This window comes from Bombina bombina, chromosome 4, assembly GCF_027579735.1.
Source record: "Bombina bombina isolate aBomBom1 chromosome 4, aBomBom1.pri, whole genome shotgun sequence".
In the NCBI taxonomy this organism is placed as follows: domain Eukaryota; kingdom Metazoa; phylum Chordata; class Amphibia; order Anura; family Bombinatoridae; genus Bombina; species Bombina bombina.
This window is the reverse complement of record NC_069502.1, coordinates 1,224,480,298-1,224,497,927: the sequence shown is the minus strand read 5'-3', so window position 1 is coordinate 1,224,497,927 and position 17,630 is coordinate 1,224,480,298. Positions and strand designations below refer to the sequence as shown.

Here is a 17,630-nt window from a genome sequence, read left to right as displayed (position 1 = left end):
AGCAGGGTTTGTCCCTGCTAGAGAAGCGCGGGATAACACTCTCAGAGTGATCCAACTGATCGCACATGCACAGGCCAATTCCGCTCCGTTGTTGTTGGTTTCGACGGACGCGGAAAAGGCCTTTGATCGGGTCAATTGGACCTTCATGCGGCATACTCTAGTAAAAATGGGTTTTGGAAAGCGTTTTGTAAATTATATATTCTCCCTATATTCCAACCCGAACGCCAAAGTACGGGTGAATGGATTGTTCTCGGAAGCGTTCCAGATTTCAAATGGAACGCGACAGGGATGTCCCCTCTCGCCTCTATTATTTACCCTGGTTATGGAGGTCCTGGCCTGCAGAATACGCAAGAACTCTGAGATATGTGGATACCGAACAGGGGCCGTGGAACACAAACTGGCTATGTATGCCGACGATGTGCTCCTGACCTTAGCCGACAATGACACATCTTTGCGGGAATCACTAGCCGAGTTTGAGAAATTCGGGAAGGTGTCAGACTTTTCGCTCAATCTCTCTAAGTCTGAGATGTTGAACGTTTCAATACCTGGAGATACTTTTGCATCCCACAACGACCGTTACCCTCTAAAAATTGCAACAAAACATTTAAAATACTTGGGTGTCATTTTGGCTCCCTCGATCAGAGAAATAGTGAACACAAACTATAAACGTATAAGAGAGGAAGTAACCCGGGATTTGGCATCCTGGAAGAACAAAACCATCTCGTGGATGGGGAGAATCCAAGTAGCAAAAATGAACATCTTACCCAGGGTTCTATATATTATGCAGGCGATCCCCCTCTCGTCAGCAGAGCACATAATTCACCAAATTCAATCAGCACTGGAGACTTATGTGTGGAATGGTCTGAGACCAAGGATTAATAAAAGAACAATGTACCTCCCTAGAGACCGAGGAGGAGCGGGCGTCCCTAGACTGAGTGAATACCTTAAAGCCATCCAACTGCAACATTTAGTGGAATGGTGTCATGGCTCATCCAACAAGGCTTGGATAGGCTTAGACAGAGAGATCCTTCAGAGGGGAAACGTGGGCTCCCTCGCGTGGATCAACGCAACGCCCCAATTGGATCTCACAGTATCCTCTGATTGACGATGTGCTGCGTAATTGGGACAAATTGATTAAGTCAAGATCGTATATCTCCACCCCCCTCTCGCCGGTGACACCTGTTCGGGAAAATCCAGATAATGGATTGGCGAACAAAAATTACTCTCTGGGATGTCCCTACACACTAGCTGAAACCGCGATTTCGAACACCATAACAGGGAATAAAATTAAGCCACAGGCGGAATTAGCTGAATGGGATGGCGACCTGTTTTCTTCGTGGTTCAGAACAGCGCAATTTAATCACTACTTTCACACCCAGCGGGATAGAGAACCGCTGATTAGACAGAAAACACCTTTTGAAGCCCTCTGTACCTCTCCGAGCTTGCCGAAACATCTTATTTCGACTCTATATAAGCTGCTATTGGAGGGTGGAGATGACATACTCCCATCCTACGTGGCCGCCTGGCAACAGGAACTGGGTCTCGAACCTGACTCAGGAGCGTGGAGGTCTATCTTTCGAAAAGCGAAACGAGCATCGGTCTCGATGAGACTTCAGGAACTACATTTTAAGTTCCTGAGTAGATGGTACCTCACGCCACAGAGGCTGAAAAAAATTTACCCGCACACGGGCGGGGGGTGTTGGAGAGGTTGCGGAGAAGAGGGTTCTATGTTGCACATTTGGTGGCACTGTCCCTGCATACAGCCCTTCTGGAGCGAGATATTTCGGGTATGTAGCAAACTGCTTGAAATTATTATACCTCCGGATCCCAAATATCTGATATACTATGAGCTACCTAAAATTGCTATGGAAGCAAAACGGCACTTACTCCTCCTGATGTTAAATTGTGCAAAGGGACTTATACCAAGATATTGGAAGTCACTACACACGCCCAGCCTTGAGGAATGGAAGGCCGGGGTCTGGGACTTATTAAAACTGGAGAGGTTTCACTACATGAGGACAGGGAAGCTGGAAATACATGAGTACATGGTTCTTATCTGGGAGGGTAAGACTCTATAGAACATGACATAACAGGGTGTTTGGTACGGATCACGATGGTAGAACATGTGGGACACTTGGATCTTCTAGGACAAAATATGGTTAAATTCTCAATAATTGATATTCATCCCCCCCTTCCTTTTTTTTTTTTTTCTTTTTTTTCTTCCCCTCCCTTTTCACCCCTTCCAATCATGTGCCCCCTTCCTCCCCCTTTTACTAATCTGTTCCCTCTCTGCCCCCCCCTCTTGTTCTTCCCCTCCCTCTTTCCCCGCCCCTTTCCATGTCTTATTCAAAATACTCAAAGATCATCCAGGGTTGATGTGGTCGGGCCCATCTGTATTTAGCGTTGCAGTAACAGCTTTACTGGGCTATACATGTGGTGTTTTTGGGCCTGATGGCGTTAGCCTCAAAATATCTTTGCCTATGAGTGGCAACTCACTAAGCTAAATGTATAAACATTGAACATGGCAAATGTAATAATGTGGTTATATATCATTCGTTTATCTCAACTTATCTCCTTTATTATGCTGTTAATATCTTGTTGTTAAATATATTATTTGTTGCAATCATTGTAAAAAAAAAAAAAAAAAAAAAAAAAAAAGAAGAAGAAGATCTGCTAGACGGTGTAGCCAGTCATTTTCTACACTATCCTCAATCAAAAAAGTCAGACCTCAGATGCTTTGGTCTCCAGAAAATTTCTCTGGGGATCAGAGGAGGAAATATTGAACAAACACATTAAATACAGTACAACCTCATGGGCTAAATGAGCAGAACAACTTCTACTCCTTTTTGTAAATAAGAATGTTGAGATCAAATGTAAACCATTCTCTATTCTATAGGAGGTTTAAATTAAACCCCAAGACCTTTTTTACACAACTTAAAACTTATCAGTAATTAAAATGCACTATTTGATCACTCACAAGTAAAAAATATATAAGAAACCACAACAACCACAATTAATTATGGCAAATATTATGTTTGCCTTATAAAATATGATTTTTTTACTCACTCACCTAAATTCATTATTTTAAACACTATATAATAATTTCATTTTCACACAATTGCTAATTTTACAATTAGTAATTTTGCAATCTTCACTCTTTTAATACACATTTGTTGAAAACTACAAAAACATTGATCCAGCAATTCGTATGCCCAACTTTAATATACACACAAATCCGAGTTATATACCTTTAATTCAATTCAACCCAACTTGTAAGTATATCTCTTAAATCAGTAAGAATCAAAAAAATTTAAATAAAAAAACTTAAAATTACAAGTCTGAACTCAGTTTAATTTTATAAATGAAGAAATACAGAATCTGAAGTGCAGAAGGTACAATTCATAAATACATAATCATTACTCAGCGAGAATTAAAATTACAACTAACATGTCAACATGCCTAAGGAAATGACAGGACTAGCCTAATGACGTCATGATAGGTGGAGTCACACAAAGCATGAAAGGTATAAAAAGCCGCAGAATGCACAGCGCCTGCGCCTCCACTTTTAGAAAAGCCCTTGCTGGCAAAACATGTTAAGGGGGAAACAGAAAGGGAATCCTGTATTTGAATAAAGTCAGCAATAGCCTTCCTTTGCTAAAATGTTCTACATAATAGTACCGGTATAATATGTGGTTCAGGTCCGGTAAAATACAGATGTGTAGAATAGGACTCAGCTAATAGCTCAGTCCTTGTTGCCAATTCCATATATTATTCAGTTATAACCCGGTGGGGAATCACAGTGCACCACTGATAACTGCTATAGCGAGCTAGCCACAATAATATCCGGCAAACGGAATCAACCATTATGTTGCACAGAAATGTTAGTATAAAATCTACAATAGCGTCTTAGTGGCTCTTTACTTGTAAGCCTTATTAATGGGCATTTTGATCTAGTAGTTACTTTAATCATACAGACGCTCTGGAGACATTTAATATATAATATAAATAAATATATATATATATATATATATATATATATATATTATATATATATACATACATACATATACATACACACACAATCAAAGGAAAGAAGACGAAGATACGATGGAACTCTGGCCAAAGTGGTTTATTCAAAGTCGTGAGAGTGGGGCACTACATCAGTATGCAAGGGTAAGCAGGAACTGACGCGTTTCGCGCATGCTCAGTGCACTTCATCAGAGATCTACAGGTGCTCACCTGGTGAGTAGTTAAATACATTATGGTAACCAATAGAAAAAGTTATAGGATACCTGATACAAATCCATATGGTGCTGTGCAGGCGTGATCACTAACAGTGTGCAGTAAACAATAACAAGGTACATTGAAATTGTATAAGTGTAAAATACTATCTAAAAATCATTATCTAAGTATTTTTGTTTTTTTTGTTGTTTTTATCTCTCATGGTACTATTATTAAGTACTTACTAAATCATATCACTGGATATGACTAAAACCCTAGTGATCCCAATAGGGACAGGTGAAAATTAAAAGCTTTGTGGTTACTTAAATACAATACTAAAATCTCTAAGCTGTTTGAGAAAAATTTAGCAGAGAGGGTTATAGTAAAGAATAGATGCCTGTAAGGCTATTAGTAAGTCATACGTGTTATTAAGGATAAGTGATGTACATGATATCCATTTTATGGGCATCACAGTTTTATGAGCATCATTATTTTGTGGGGGCCAAAGGGTTAGAGACAATGTTGCCATTATTTGTATAAATAGGATATATATATACAATTGACTCCAGAGAAGGGATAAAGTACTAAATGTATACATAATGAATACAATTTTAGGTAAAGCAAAAGAGCCCAGACAGGAGAAAACCTCCCAGTATCCAAAGCAAAGAACCAGATGCACTAATGTGAGTGCCACAGTAAAGCAGCGGAGAATAACAAACATAACATACTCTGGAAAAGAAGGTCTAATAATAAAAATACTGGAGAAGGAGAAACTAAACAAATAAGAAAAATAAAGTAAAAAATGGTAAGAGAAAAGTATAGGTAAATAAATAAATATAATGAGTGAAGAACGTGTTATTGAAAAAGGAAATGAAAATAAAAAATCATAATGTGAGGAAGATAAGAAGTAAAAATGATTAAGATGAGCACTAAAAGGAATAACTGAATATGTACCTAAGGAAGAACAAGAAGAAAGAAAGGAGAAGAGAGGAAAGAGGAGGGGAGACAGGGGAGGGAAGGGGCAATAGATGTATGGAAAGTACATTAATTAATGCCCCCTGAGGGGAGAAGAATTAGAAATTAAAGAAGCCCAAGGGTCTAATCTATGAATAGATCTAGATCATGTCTAATATTAATACCCTTGGGAAATTTAGTCTGTAGGGTAAAAATCCAATAGGCTTCTTTCTTCAAGAGTTTGCCCATCCTATCACCCCCTCTAATATCTTTTCTTATGTGTTCTATGCCTACAAAATGGAAAAGATGTTTGATATGTCTACCATGTGAGCGAAAGTGTTTTGCCACAGGAGTTCTTGGGATGTCCTCATCTAGTGATAAAAGGTGTTGCCTGATGCGGTCTTTGAGAGGGCGTGTAGTGAGACCTACATATTGCTGGGAACATTGATGACATGTGACAAGATACACTACATATTGACTTTGTCTGATAGGGAAAACAGTGCCAGTAGTGGAGGATGAGAAATGGTCCGTTCTGTGTGTGTAGTTACAGCTTTTGCATATGTGTCCACACTTGAAAAAGCCTTTTGTAATAGTAAGCCAATTTGTCCGCTGGGATAGCTTGTTAGTAAATTGTTTCCTAACTTTGTCTCCTACTGTAGGTGCTTTTTTGGCTACACATTTGATATGTTCTCTTGAAATATTGTTTAATTGATTATCACTCTGCAGGATAGGAAGATATTTTTTTTTTAATATTTATCACCAACATAGGGTAAATTAGTAAAGCAATAGTACACCATGCAAGGTATGACAAGAAATTACAGAATTGACATGTCATTGGAGAGAAGAAAATAACAACAAAAAAAGAAAAAAAAGATACATAACCAGACATAACATATAACGGTGTCGTTATAATGTGAACTGACAGAATCTTCAATTGATTAGAATGACCTCTAGATTCTACGCGTATGTACCCTAATGTTGGGGTTTTGTAACTTTATAAACTAACATACCTAAACACTAAACACCTACAAACAACAAAAATAAAATAAAAAACAAAAAACAAAACATTATTAAATCTAAGCACTAGGGTAGGTCGGGGCAGATTATAGTTCATGCTCTGAGATGAAGAATGAGGCATAATAATAGTGTTCTTAATGGGGTTGGCCAAAGTTTGATCAGTGATGTAGGCTATAACCTAAGGGGCAGGATGGAGGGGGTATGTCACTTCATTTACAGATATAGTTCAATGGAAAGTGCACTGTTTATGACTAGGGCACTCCCTTAACCCAATATGATAAACTGGTTAATTACGTGTGTAGCAGTCCATCTGCTAGGCCCAAGGCATGTCATATTTAGGATAGAGTCTTCCACTTCTGGGTGGAGACATTGACAATTGGGATGGCCAGAATGTGACATTAAATTATATAAATGAAAAGAGAAGATGCCCCCTATTGTATATTGTACGCCGGCTTATTTACTGCTGATCAAAGTGTGAGTGCAATACTAATAGGATACAACTCATTGAGGTGCGTCAAGTTTTATCCCCCTAATTTCTATCGCACACATTCATGCATTAAATCCAGTTTGGGCTATAGGTTCAGTAAACAGTTGTGATCCATAAATGTTCAAAGTGTATAGTATAGGGCCTTTTAAGATAGACTTAATGCAGATATTGCACTTAGCCCCATGTGATGATTCTAGGGAAGCCCATGGGCAGTATTCCTCTATCTAAGAGAATAAGAGATGGGTATAAAATGGAAATTTGTAAAGAAAACTCTAAGTATGCATTGTGAGATACTCAAAGCACCTCACATGGGAAGTGCTTAAATGTGTTTTTAGAACCTGCAGCATGCGTGCCTATTCAGCAGTATGAGCCTTATTTTACACTATACATCTTAGCTCATAACAGCCCAGAACCCCAAGTACTCATTGGTTTGATTTTATATTACATAAACAAAAATATTAACAATAATACCTGTAAACAACAAAAAAACTGTGCCCATTATTGAATAAGATTTTTCTCATTATTCATACAGAAATATAACAGTACGGCGTTCTAAGCATATCTGACTTAGGGTAATAATGTGCAGGGCAATGTGCGTTACCCCACAACCAGGCTAGGAAAGGAAACATAGAAGAGACAAATACTTTCCAGGGGTAAGTCTCAAATACACGGGAGAGGATAAAAATAAATAAATAGAAATACCACAGGCTATAATTATGCAGCCACCAAGGAAATGTTAAGCATTACATGGCAGATGGTTCTGTTTAACATCCTGGAGCATAAATTTGAGACTGAGAAGTAACAAGTCTCTTAGCGGATATACATCGGATTGCAGCTCAGCCAATTCCCGCGGCTACCCAAGCCGTTTTCTGTCTCCACTGGTAATATCTGTCATGGGAGCAATAACGCAACATATCTTGCAGGACTGCATCTAGCCGATTCCCTATTTCAAGTCCCACAGTCATGGCATGTATCTTTATAGCATCAGGATCTGCATTAGATCGAGCATGCTTGTAGGCTTCCCAGCCAACTGATGTGAAATGTCCTGAGTCAGGAGTTATGTATCCGGATGCCACTAGTAGAATCCATGTCCGTAGAGGCCAGCAGCATGTCGAGTTTAGAGGAGAGTGTCTGGGGTGAGACAGACCTAGTCAGCATCTTAGCGGCAAGGTTCCCTACATACCGGGCAAGAGTGGAGCTCTCCCGCGGGGAGGAGCGTCTAGCAGTTCCTTCAGGGACGCTCATCATCACAGCAGATGAGTACAGCGGAGACATTACCCCCTCCTCTTGGTATGTCGCTAATTGATCCAAGGCAGGAACGGGTAAGTCGTCTCTTGTAATAGATCTATTTAGATGGATGCGGGATGAGTCATATGAGTTTCTATCTGGAGGGCAAGTTTGCGTATGCACCAGCTCACTGTGTGTAAGATTAGGCTTCACAGCGGCATGAACCGCTTCATGTAGCTTCTTATAACTCATAAGTAAGCGATCCAATGAAGGCTGGAAAATTGCCAGAATCTGCACCGCCACATTGCCCTCCGACTCCATTTTCTGTAATGGCGGGCCCGCGGTTCAATATGCACAAAGTCCTTCGTGAGGTCTGGTTTATTCCAATGACTTCCGTGGAAAAAAAGATCTAATTATTTCTATCTGCCTGATGTTCCCGGACAGCTTCCCTGTCAAGGGAGACGCAGATGGAATAGAATGATGACTGTACGGTGTATATAAGAAGAAGAGTTCTTCAGAGCAATAGGGGCTCGCAGCCATCTTCTAGAGCCGCCCACCGGAAGTCTCATAGGAAGATATTTTAATGCTATCCTGCAGATATCATCAAATTGTCTACTATATTGTGTGGAAAACACTATGTTATCAGAAGATGTTGCATGGGTTGTGCTTCCATATTTATTAGTTTTCTTATAATAATTTGAGAATAAAGAATGTCTATTCATCTTACTGACTTCATTAGCTGTTTTGGTTAGAATATTTTTATTATATCCCCTTTGTTGGAGGCGATGGGTGATTTGGTCTGCTTGTATTTTATACTGCTGTAGGTCAGAGCAGTTTCTACGTGCCCTGATGTACTGACCCTTGGGGATGCCTCTAGTGATATGTCTAACATGACATGAGTCTACTCGGAGGATGGTATTGCGGGCTAAAGCCTTTCTATATATTGTTGAGATAATATTATTATCATCATCATCAGTAGAAAGTCAAGGTATGGATTTTGATGCGACAGTGTGCGTGAAACCAAGGTAAAAGGTGTTGTCATTCAACAGATCTGCCAAGGAGTGTGCTTCTCTATGGTTGCTCGCATTCCAGATGACTATCAGGTCGTCTATATATCGACCGTACACAACTACATTGTCTCTGAGGGGGAAACCATCCGCAAAGATGCTATTAAGTTCTAACCAGCCCATGTATAGGTTAGCATATGCTGGGGCAAATTTAGCCCCCATGGCTGTACCACATCTTTGCAGGTAGAAGTCCCCCCCAAAGATAAAGTAGTTGTGTGTAAGTAAGAATTTCGCTGTAGAGACTAAAAAGTCAATGAAGTCATCTGATATATATATATATATTATATAAAATCTACAATAGCGTCTCAGTGGCTCTTTACTGGTAAGCCTTATTAATAGGCATATTGATCTAATCACTTTAATTTGCAAGCGCACAAGGAAGCGCACACACCAACACACAGAGGATGCTTACTTTTCTGCCATGCGGTGCAGTGTGTGCATTGACGCCCTCATCTCCTCCTCAGAAAGTCCCACGAGGAGCCCATTGTCCTCCACCCCAATCTGGTACACGGCTTCCCCACGCCCCTCCTGCAGCCGCCACTTCATCTGAGTCACAAGGTGCTCAAAGCGATACTGAGAGGGATTGACCAGTTTTAGCTGAGGACGGAAAAATCAGGTAAGTCAGAGAGTTGTACTGCAGCGGACTTTAACATGTCCATGTTAGGGTTAATTTGACTGTCATCTGTATTTAAAGGGTCATTAAATAGAAAATTAAATACCCACATAAAATGTTTAGTTGAAATGATGCAACGTCCAGTTATTCATTTAATGCTGTTTCCAATGCACCCAGAGAGACTGGGGTACACCGGTACTTTTGTATAATATACCTGCTACACGATAGGGACAGACCAGCGCACAAGCTCATCTACATCTTGTGCTTGATTAGCCAAACACTGTGCTCAGCAGCAATTACACAGTATAAATAAGTAACATTAGTAGATTTTATGTCACTTTAAAATATTGAAGTCCCTTATATACAAGTCAGACAAAGCCACAGGGGCAGTGCTATGTGAGACCACATAGATTATCAGGGGCAGCAGAACAAAAAGGGTAAGCACACAGAGGGCAGGGTAAGAGCAGACAGGGAGAGCACACAGAGGGCAGGGTAAGAGCAGACAGGGAGAGCACACAGAGGGCAGGGTAAGAGCAGACAGGGGGAGCACACACAGGGCGAGAGCACAGACAGGACAGGGTAAGAGCAGACAGGGGAAGCACACACAGGGCGAGAGCACAGACAGGACAGGGTAAGAGCAGACAGGGGGAGCACACACAGGGCAGGGTAAGAGCAGACAGGGGGAGCACACACAGGGCAGGGTGAGAGCAGACAGGGGAAGCACACACAGGGCGAGAGCACAGACAGGACAGGGTAAGAGCAGACAGGGGGAGCACACACAGGGCAGGGTAAGAGCAGACAGGGGGAGCACACACAGGGCAGGGTGAGAGCAGACAGGGGGAGCACACACAGGGCAGGGTGAGAGCACAGACAGGGCAGCTTGAGAGCAGACAGGGGGAGCACAGAGAGGGCAGCGTGAGAGCAGACAGGGGGAGCACAGACAGGGCGAGAGCACAGACAGGACAGGGTAAGAGCAGACAGGGGGAGCATACACAGGGCGAGAGCACAGACAGGACAGGGTAAGAGCAGACAGGGGGAGCACACACAGGGCGAGAGCACAGACAGGACAGGGTAAGAGCAGACAGGGGGAGCACACACAGGGCGAGAGCACAGACAGGACAGGGTAAGAGCAGACAGGGGAAGCACAGACAGGGTAGCGTGAGAGCAGACAGGGGGAGCACACACAGGGTGAGAGCACAGACAGGACAGGGTAAGAGCAGACAGGGGGAGCACACACAGGGCAGGGTAAGAGCAGACAGGGGAAGCACACACAGGGCGAGAGCACAGACAGGACAGGGTAAGAGCAGACAGGGGAAGCACACACAGTGCGAGAGCACAGACAGGACAGGGTAAGAGCAGACAGGGGAAGCACACACAGGGCGAGAGCACAGACAGGACAGGGTAAGAGCAGACAGGGGGAGCACACACAGGGCAGGGTAAGAGCAGACAGGGGGAGCACACACAGGGCAGGGTGAGAGCAGACAGGGGGAGCACACACAGGGCGAGAGCACAGACAGGGCAGCTTGAGAGCAGACAGGGGGAGCACAGAGAGGGCAGCGTGAGAGCAGACAGGGGGAGCACAGACAGGGCGAGAGCACAGACAGGACAGGGTAAGAGCAGACAGGGGGAGCATACACAGGGCGAGAGCACAGACAGGACAGGGTAAGAGCAGACAGGGGGAGCACACACAGGGCGAGAGCACAGACAGGACAGGGTAAGAGCAGACAGGGGAAGCACACACAGGGCGAGAGCACAGACAGGACAGGGTAAGAGCAGACAGGGGAAGCACAGACAGGGTAGCGTGAGAGCAGACAGGGGGAGCACACACAGGACAGGGTAAGAGCAGACAGGGGGAGCACACACAGGGCGAGAGCACAGACAGGACAGGGTAAGAGCAGACAGGGGAAGCACACACAGGGCGAGAGCACAGACAGGACAGGGTAAGAGCAGACAGGGGAAGCACAGACAGGGCAGCCTGAGAGCAGACAGGGGGAGCACACACAGGGCGAGAGCACAGACAGGACAGGGTAAGAGCAGACAGGGGAAGCACAGACAGGGCAGGGTAAGAGCAGACAGGGGAAGCACAGACAGGGCAGGGCGAGAGCAGACAGGGGGAGCACACAAAGGGCAGGGCGAGAGCAGACAGGGGGAGCACACAAAGGGCAGGGCGAGAGCAGACAGGGGGAGCACACACAGGGCGAGAGCACAGACAGGACAGGGTAAGAGCAGACAGGGGGAGCACACACAGGGCAGGGTAAGAGCAGACAGGGGAAGCACACACAGGGTAAGAGCAGACAGGGGGAGCACAGACAGGACAGGGTAAGAGCAGACAGGGGAAGCACAGACAGGACAGGGTAAGAGCAGACAGGGGGAGCACACACAGGGCGAGAGCACAGACAGGACAGGGTAAGAGCAGACAGGGGAAGCACACACAGGGCGAGAGCACAGACAGGACAGGGTAAGAGCAGACAGGGGAAGCACACACAGGGCGAGAGCACAGACAGGACAGGGTAAGAGCAGACAGGGGAAGCACAGACAGGGCAGCGTGAGAGCAGACAGGGGGAGCACACACAGGGCGAGAGCACACAGGACAAGGTAAGAGCAGACAGGGGGAGCACAGACAGGGCGAGAGCAAAGACAGGGCAGGGTAAGAGCAGACAGGGGGAGCACAGACAGGGCAGGGTAAGAGCAGACAGGACAAGGTAAGAGCAGACAGGGGGAGCACACACAGGGCAGGGTAAGAGCAGACAGGGGGAGCACACACAGGGCAGGGTAAGAGCAGACAGGGGGAGCACACACAGGACAAGGTAAGAGCAGACAGGGCGAGAGCACAGACAGGGCAGGGTAAGAGCAGACAGGGGGAGCACACACAGGGCAGGGTAAGAGCAGACAGGGGGAGCACACACAGGGCAGGGTAAGAGCAGACAGGGGGAGCACACACAGGGCAGGGTAAGAGCAGACAGGGGGAGCACACACAGGGCAGGGTAAGAGCAGACAGGGGGAGCACACACAGGGCAGGGTAAGAGCAGACAGGGGGAGCACACACAGGGCAGGGTAAGAGCAGACAGGGGGAGCACACACAGGGCAGGGTAAGAGCAGACAGGGGGAGCACACACAGGGCAGGGTAAGAGCAGACAGGGGGAGCACACACAGGGCAGGGTAAGAGCAGACAGGGGGAGCACACACAGGGCAGCGTGAGAGCAGACAGGGGGAGCACACACAGGACAGGGTAAGAGCAGACAGGGGGAGCACACACAGGGCGAGAGCACAGACAGGGCAGGGTAAGAGCAGACAGGGGGAGCACAGACAGGGCAGGGTAAGAGCAGACAGGGGGAGCACAGACAGGGCAGGGTAAGAGCAGACAGGGGGAGCACAGACAGGGCAGGGTAAGAGCAGACAGGGGGAGCACAGACAGGGCAGGGTAAGAGCAGACAGGGGGAGCACAGACAGGGCGAGTCTGAGTCACAAGGTGCTCAAAGCGATACTGAGAGGGATTGACCAGTTTTAGCTGAGGACGGAAAAATCAGGTAAGTCAGAGAGTTGTACTGCAGCGGACTTTAACATGTCCATGTTAGGGTTAATTTGACTGTCATCTGTATTTAAAGGGTCATTAAATAGAAAATTAAATACCCACATAAAATGTTTAGTTGAAATGATGCAACGTCCAGTTATTCATTTAATGCTGTTTCCAATGCACCCAGAGAGACTGGGGTACACCGGTACTTTTGTATAATATACCTGCTACACGATAGGGACAGACCAGCGCACAAGCTCATCTACATCTTGTGCTTGATTAGCCAAACACTGTGCTCAGCAGCAATTACACAGTATAAATAAGTAACATTAGTAGATTTTATGTCACTTTAAAATATTGAAGTCCCTTATATACAAGTCAGACAAAGCCACAGGGGCAGTGCTATGTGAGACCACATAGATTATCAGGGGCAGCAGAACAAAAAGGGTAAGCACACAGAGGGCAGGGTAAGAGCAGACAGGGAGAGCACACAGAGGGCAGGGTAAGAGCAGACAGGGAGAGCACACAGAGGGCAGGGTAAGAGCAGACAGGGGGAGCACACACAGGGCGAGAGCACAGACAGGACAGGGTAAGAGCAGACAGGGGAAGCACACACAGGGCGAGAGCACAGACAGGACAGGGTAAGAGCAGACAGGGGGAGCACACACAGGGCAGGGTAAGAGCAGACAGGGGGAGCACACACAGGGCAGGGTGAGAGCAGACAGGGGAAGCACACACAGGGCGAGAGCACAGACAGGACAGGGTAAGAGCAGACAGGGGGAGCACACACAGGGCAGGGTAAGAGCAGACAGGGGGAGCACACACAGGGCAGGGTGAGAGCAGACAGGGGGAGCACACACAGGGCGAGAGCACAGACAGGGCAGCTTGAGAGCAGACAGGGGGAGCACAGAGAGGGCAGCGTGAGAGCAGACAGGGGGAGCACAGACAGGGCGAGAGCACAGACAGGACAGGGTAAGAGCAGACAGGGGGAGCATACACAGGGCGAGAGCACAGACAGGACAGGGTAAGAGCAGACAGGGGGAGCACACACAGGGCGAGAGCACAGACAGGACAGGGTAAGAGCAGACAGGGGGAGCACACACAGGGCGAGAGCACAGACAGGACAGGGTAAGAGCAGACAGGGGGAGCACACACAGGGCGAGAGCACAGACAGGACAGGGTAAGAGCAGACAGGGGAAGCACAGACAGGGTAGCGTGAGAGCAGACAGGGGGAGCACACACAGGGTGAGAGCACAGACAGGACAGGGTAAGAGCAGACAGGGGGAGCACACACAGGGCGAGAGCACAGACAGGACAGGGTAAGAGCAGACAGGGGAAGCACAGACAGGGTAGCGTGAGAGCAGACAGGGGGAGCACACACAGGGTGAGAGCACAGACAGGACAGGGTAAGAGCAGACAGGGGGAGCACACACAGGGCGAGAGCACAGACAGGACAGGGTAAGAGCAGACAGGGGAAGCACACACAGGGCGAGAGCACAGACAGGACAGGGTAAGAGCAGACAGGGGAAGCACAGACAGGGCTAGAGCACAGACAGGACAGGGTAAGAGCAGACAGGGGGAGCACACACAGGGCGAGAGCACAGACAGGACAGGGTAAGAGCAGACAGGGGGAGCACACACAGGGCGAGAGCACAGACAGGACAGGGTAAGAGCAGACAGGGGAAGCACAGACAGGGTAGCGTGAGAGCAGACAGGGGGAGCACACACAGGGTGAGAGCACAGACAGGACAGGGTAAGAGCAGACAGGGGGAGCACACACAGGGCGAGAGCACAGACAGGACAGGGTAAGAGCAGACAGGGGAAGCACAGACAGGGCAGCGTGAGAGCAGACAGGGGGAGCACACACAGGGTGAGAGCACAGACAGGACAGGGTAAGAGCAGACAGGGGGAGCACACACAGGGCGAGAGCACAGACAGGACAGGGTAAGAGCAGACAGGGGAAGCACACACAGGGCGAGAGCACAGACAGGACAGGGTAAGAGCAGACAGGGGAAGCACACACAGTGCGAGAGCACAGACAGGACAGGGTAAGAGCAGACAGGGGAAGCACACACAGTGCGAGAGCACAGACAGGACAGGGTAAGAGCAGACAGGGGAAGCACACACAGGGCGAGAGCACAGACAGGACAGGGTAAGAGCAGACAGGGGGAGCACACACAGGGCAGGGTAAGAGCAGACAGGGGGAGCACACACAGGGCAGGGTGAGAGCAGACAGGGGGAGCACACACAGGGCGAGAGCACAGACAGGGCAGCTTGAGAGCAGACAGGGGGAGCACAGAGAGGGCAGCGTGAGAGCAGACAGGGGGAGCACAGACAGGGCGAGAGCACAGACAGGACAGGGTAAGAGCAGACAGGGGGAGCATACACAGGGCGAGAGCACAGACAGGACAGGGTAAGAGCAGACAGGGGGAGCACACACAGGGCGAGAGCACAGACAGGACAGGGTAAGAGCAGACAGGGGAAGCACACACAGGGCGAGAGCACAGACAGGACAGGGTAAGAGCAGACAGGGGAAGCACAGACAGGGTAGCGTGAGAGCAGACAGGGGGAGCACACACAGGACAGGGTAAGAGCAGACAGGGGGAGCACACACAGGGCGAGAGCACAGACAGGACAGGGTAAGAGCAGACAGGGGAAGCACACACAGGGCGAGAGCACAGACAGGACAGGGTAAGAGCAGACAGGGGAAGCACAGACAGGGCAGCCTGAGAGCAGACAGGGGGAGCACACACAGGGCGAGAGCACAGACAGGACAGGGTAAGAGCAGACAGGGGAAGCACAGACAGGGCAGGGTAAGAGCAGACAGGGGAAGCACAGACAGGGTAGGGCGAGAGCAGACAGGGGGAGCACACAAAGGGCAGGGCGAGAGCAGACAGGGGGAGCACACAAAGGGCAGGGCGAGAGCAGACAGGGGGAGCACACACAGGGCGAGAGCACAGACAGGACAGGGTAAGAGCAGACAGGGGGAGCACACACAGGGCAGGGTAAGAGCAGACAGGGGAAGCACACACAGGGTAAGAGCAGACAGGGGGAGCACAGACAGGACAGGGTAAGAGCAGACAGGGGAAGCACAGACAGGACAGGGTAAGAGCAGACAGGGGGAGCACACACAGGGCGAGAGCACAGACAGGACAGGGTAAGAGCAGACAGGGGAAGCACACACAGGGCGAGAGCACAGACAGGACAGGGTAAGAGCAGACAGGGGGAGCACACACAGGGCGAGAGCACAGACAGGACAGGGTAAGAGCAGACAGGGGGAGCACACACAGGGCGAGAGCACAGACAGGACAGGGTAAGAGCAGACAGGGGAAGCACACACAGGGCGAGAGCACAGACAGGACAGGGTAAGAGCAGACAGGGGAAGCACAGACAGGGCAGCGTGAGAGCAGACAGGGGGAGCACACACAGGGCGAGAGCACACAGGACAAGGTAAGAGCAGACAGGGGGAGCACAGACAGGGCGAGAGCACAGACAGGGCAGGGTAAGAGCAGACAGGGGGAGCACACACAGGGCAGGGTAAGAGCAGACAGGGGGAGCACACACAGGGCAGGGTAAGAGCAGACAGGGGGAGCACACACAGGACAAGGTAAGAGCAGACAGGGCGAGAGCACAGACAGGGCAGGGTAAGAGCAGACAGGGGGAGCACACACAGGGCAGGGTAAGAGCAGACAGGGGGAGCACACACAGGGCAGGGTAAGAGCAGACAGGGGGAGCACACACAGGGCAGGGTAAGAGCAGACAGGGGGAGCACACACAGGGCAGGGTAAGAGCAGACAGGGGGAGCACACACAGGGCAGGGTAAGAGCAGACAGGGGGAGCACACACAGGGCGAGAGCACAGACAGGGCAGGGTAAGAGCAGACAGGGGGAGCACAGACAGGGCAGGGTAAGAGCAGACAGGGGGAGCACAGACAGGGCAGGGTAAGAGCAGACAGGGGGAGCACAGACAGGGCAGGGTAAGAGCAGACAGGGGGAGCACAGACAGGGCAGGGTAAGAGCAGACAGGGGGAGCACAGACAGGGCAGGGTAAGAGCAGACAGGGGGAGCACACACAGGGCAGGGTAAGAGCAGACAGGGGGAGCACAGACAGGGCGAGCACACACAGGGCAGGGTAAGAGCAGACAGGGGGAGCACACACAGGGCAGGGTAAGAGCAGACAGGGGGAGCACAGACAGCGCAGGGTAAGAGCAGACAGGGGGAGCACAGACAGCGCAGGGTAAGAGCAGACAGGGGGAGCACAGACAGGGCAGGGTAAGAGCAGACAGGGGGAGCACAGACAGGGCAGGGTAAGAGCAGACAGGGAGCACAGACAGGGCAGGGTAAGAGCAGACAGGGGGAGCACAGACAGCGCAGGGTAAGAGCAGACAGGGAGCACAGACAGGGCAGGGTAAGAGCAGACAGGGGGAGCACAGACAGGGCAGGGTAAGAGCAGACAGGGGGAGCACAGACAGGGCAGGGTAAGAGCAGACAGGGGGAGCACAGACAGGGCAGGGTAAGAGCAGACAGGGGG

General features: G+C 48.6%; 1 protein-coding gene across 1 annotated transcript in view; it reads right to left on the bottom strand.

The window, feature by feature from the left end:
- GTPBP2 (GTP binding protein 2) overlaps positions 1–17,630 on the bottom strand; it is a 198,691-nt gene that overhangs the window by 172,374 nt on the left and 8,687 nt on the right. The window contains exon 3 of the mRNA XM_053712754.1: positions 9,386–9,570. Coding sequence (XP_053568729.1) covers positions 9,386–9,570 — 185 coding nt within the window. The remainder of the gene's footprint in view (positions 1–9,385; positions 9,571–17,630) is intronic.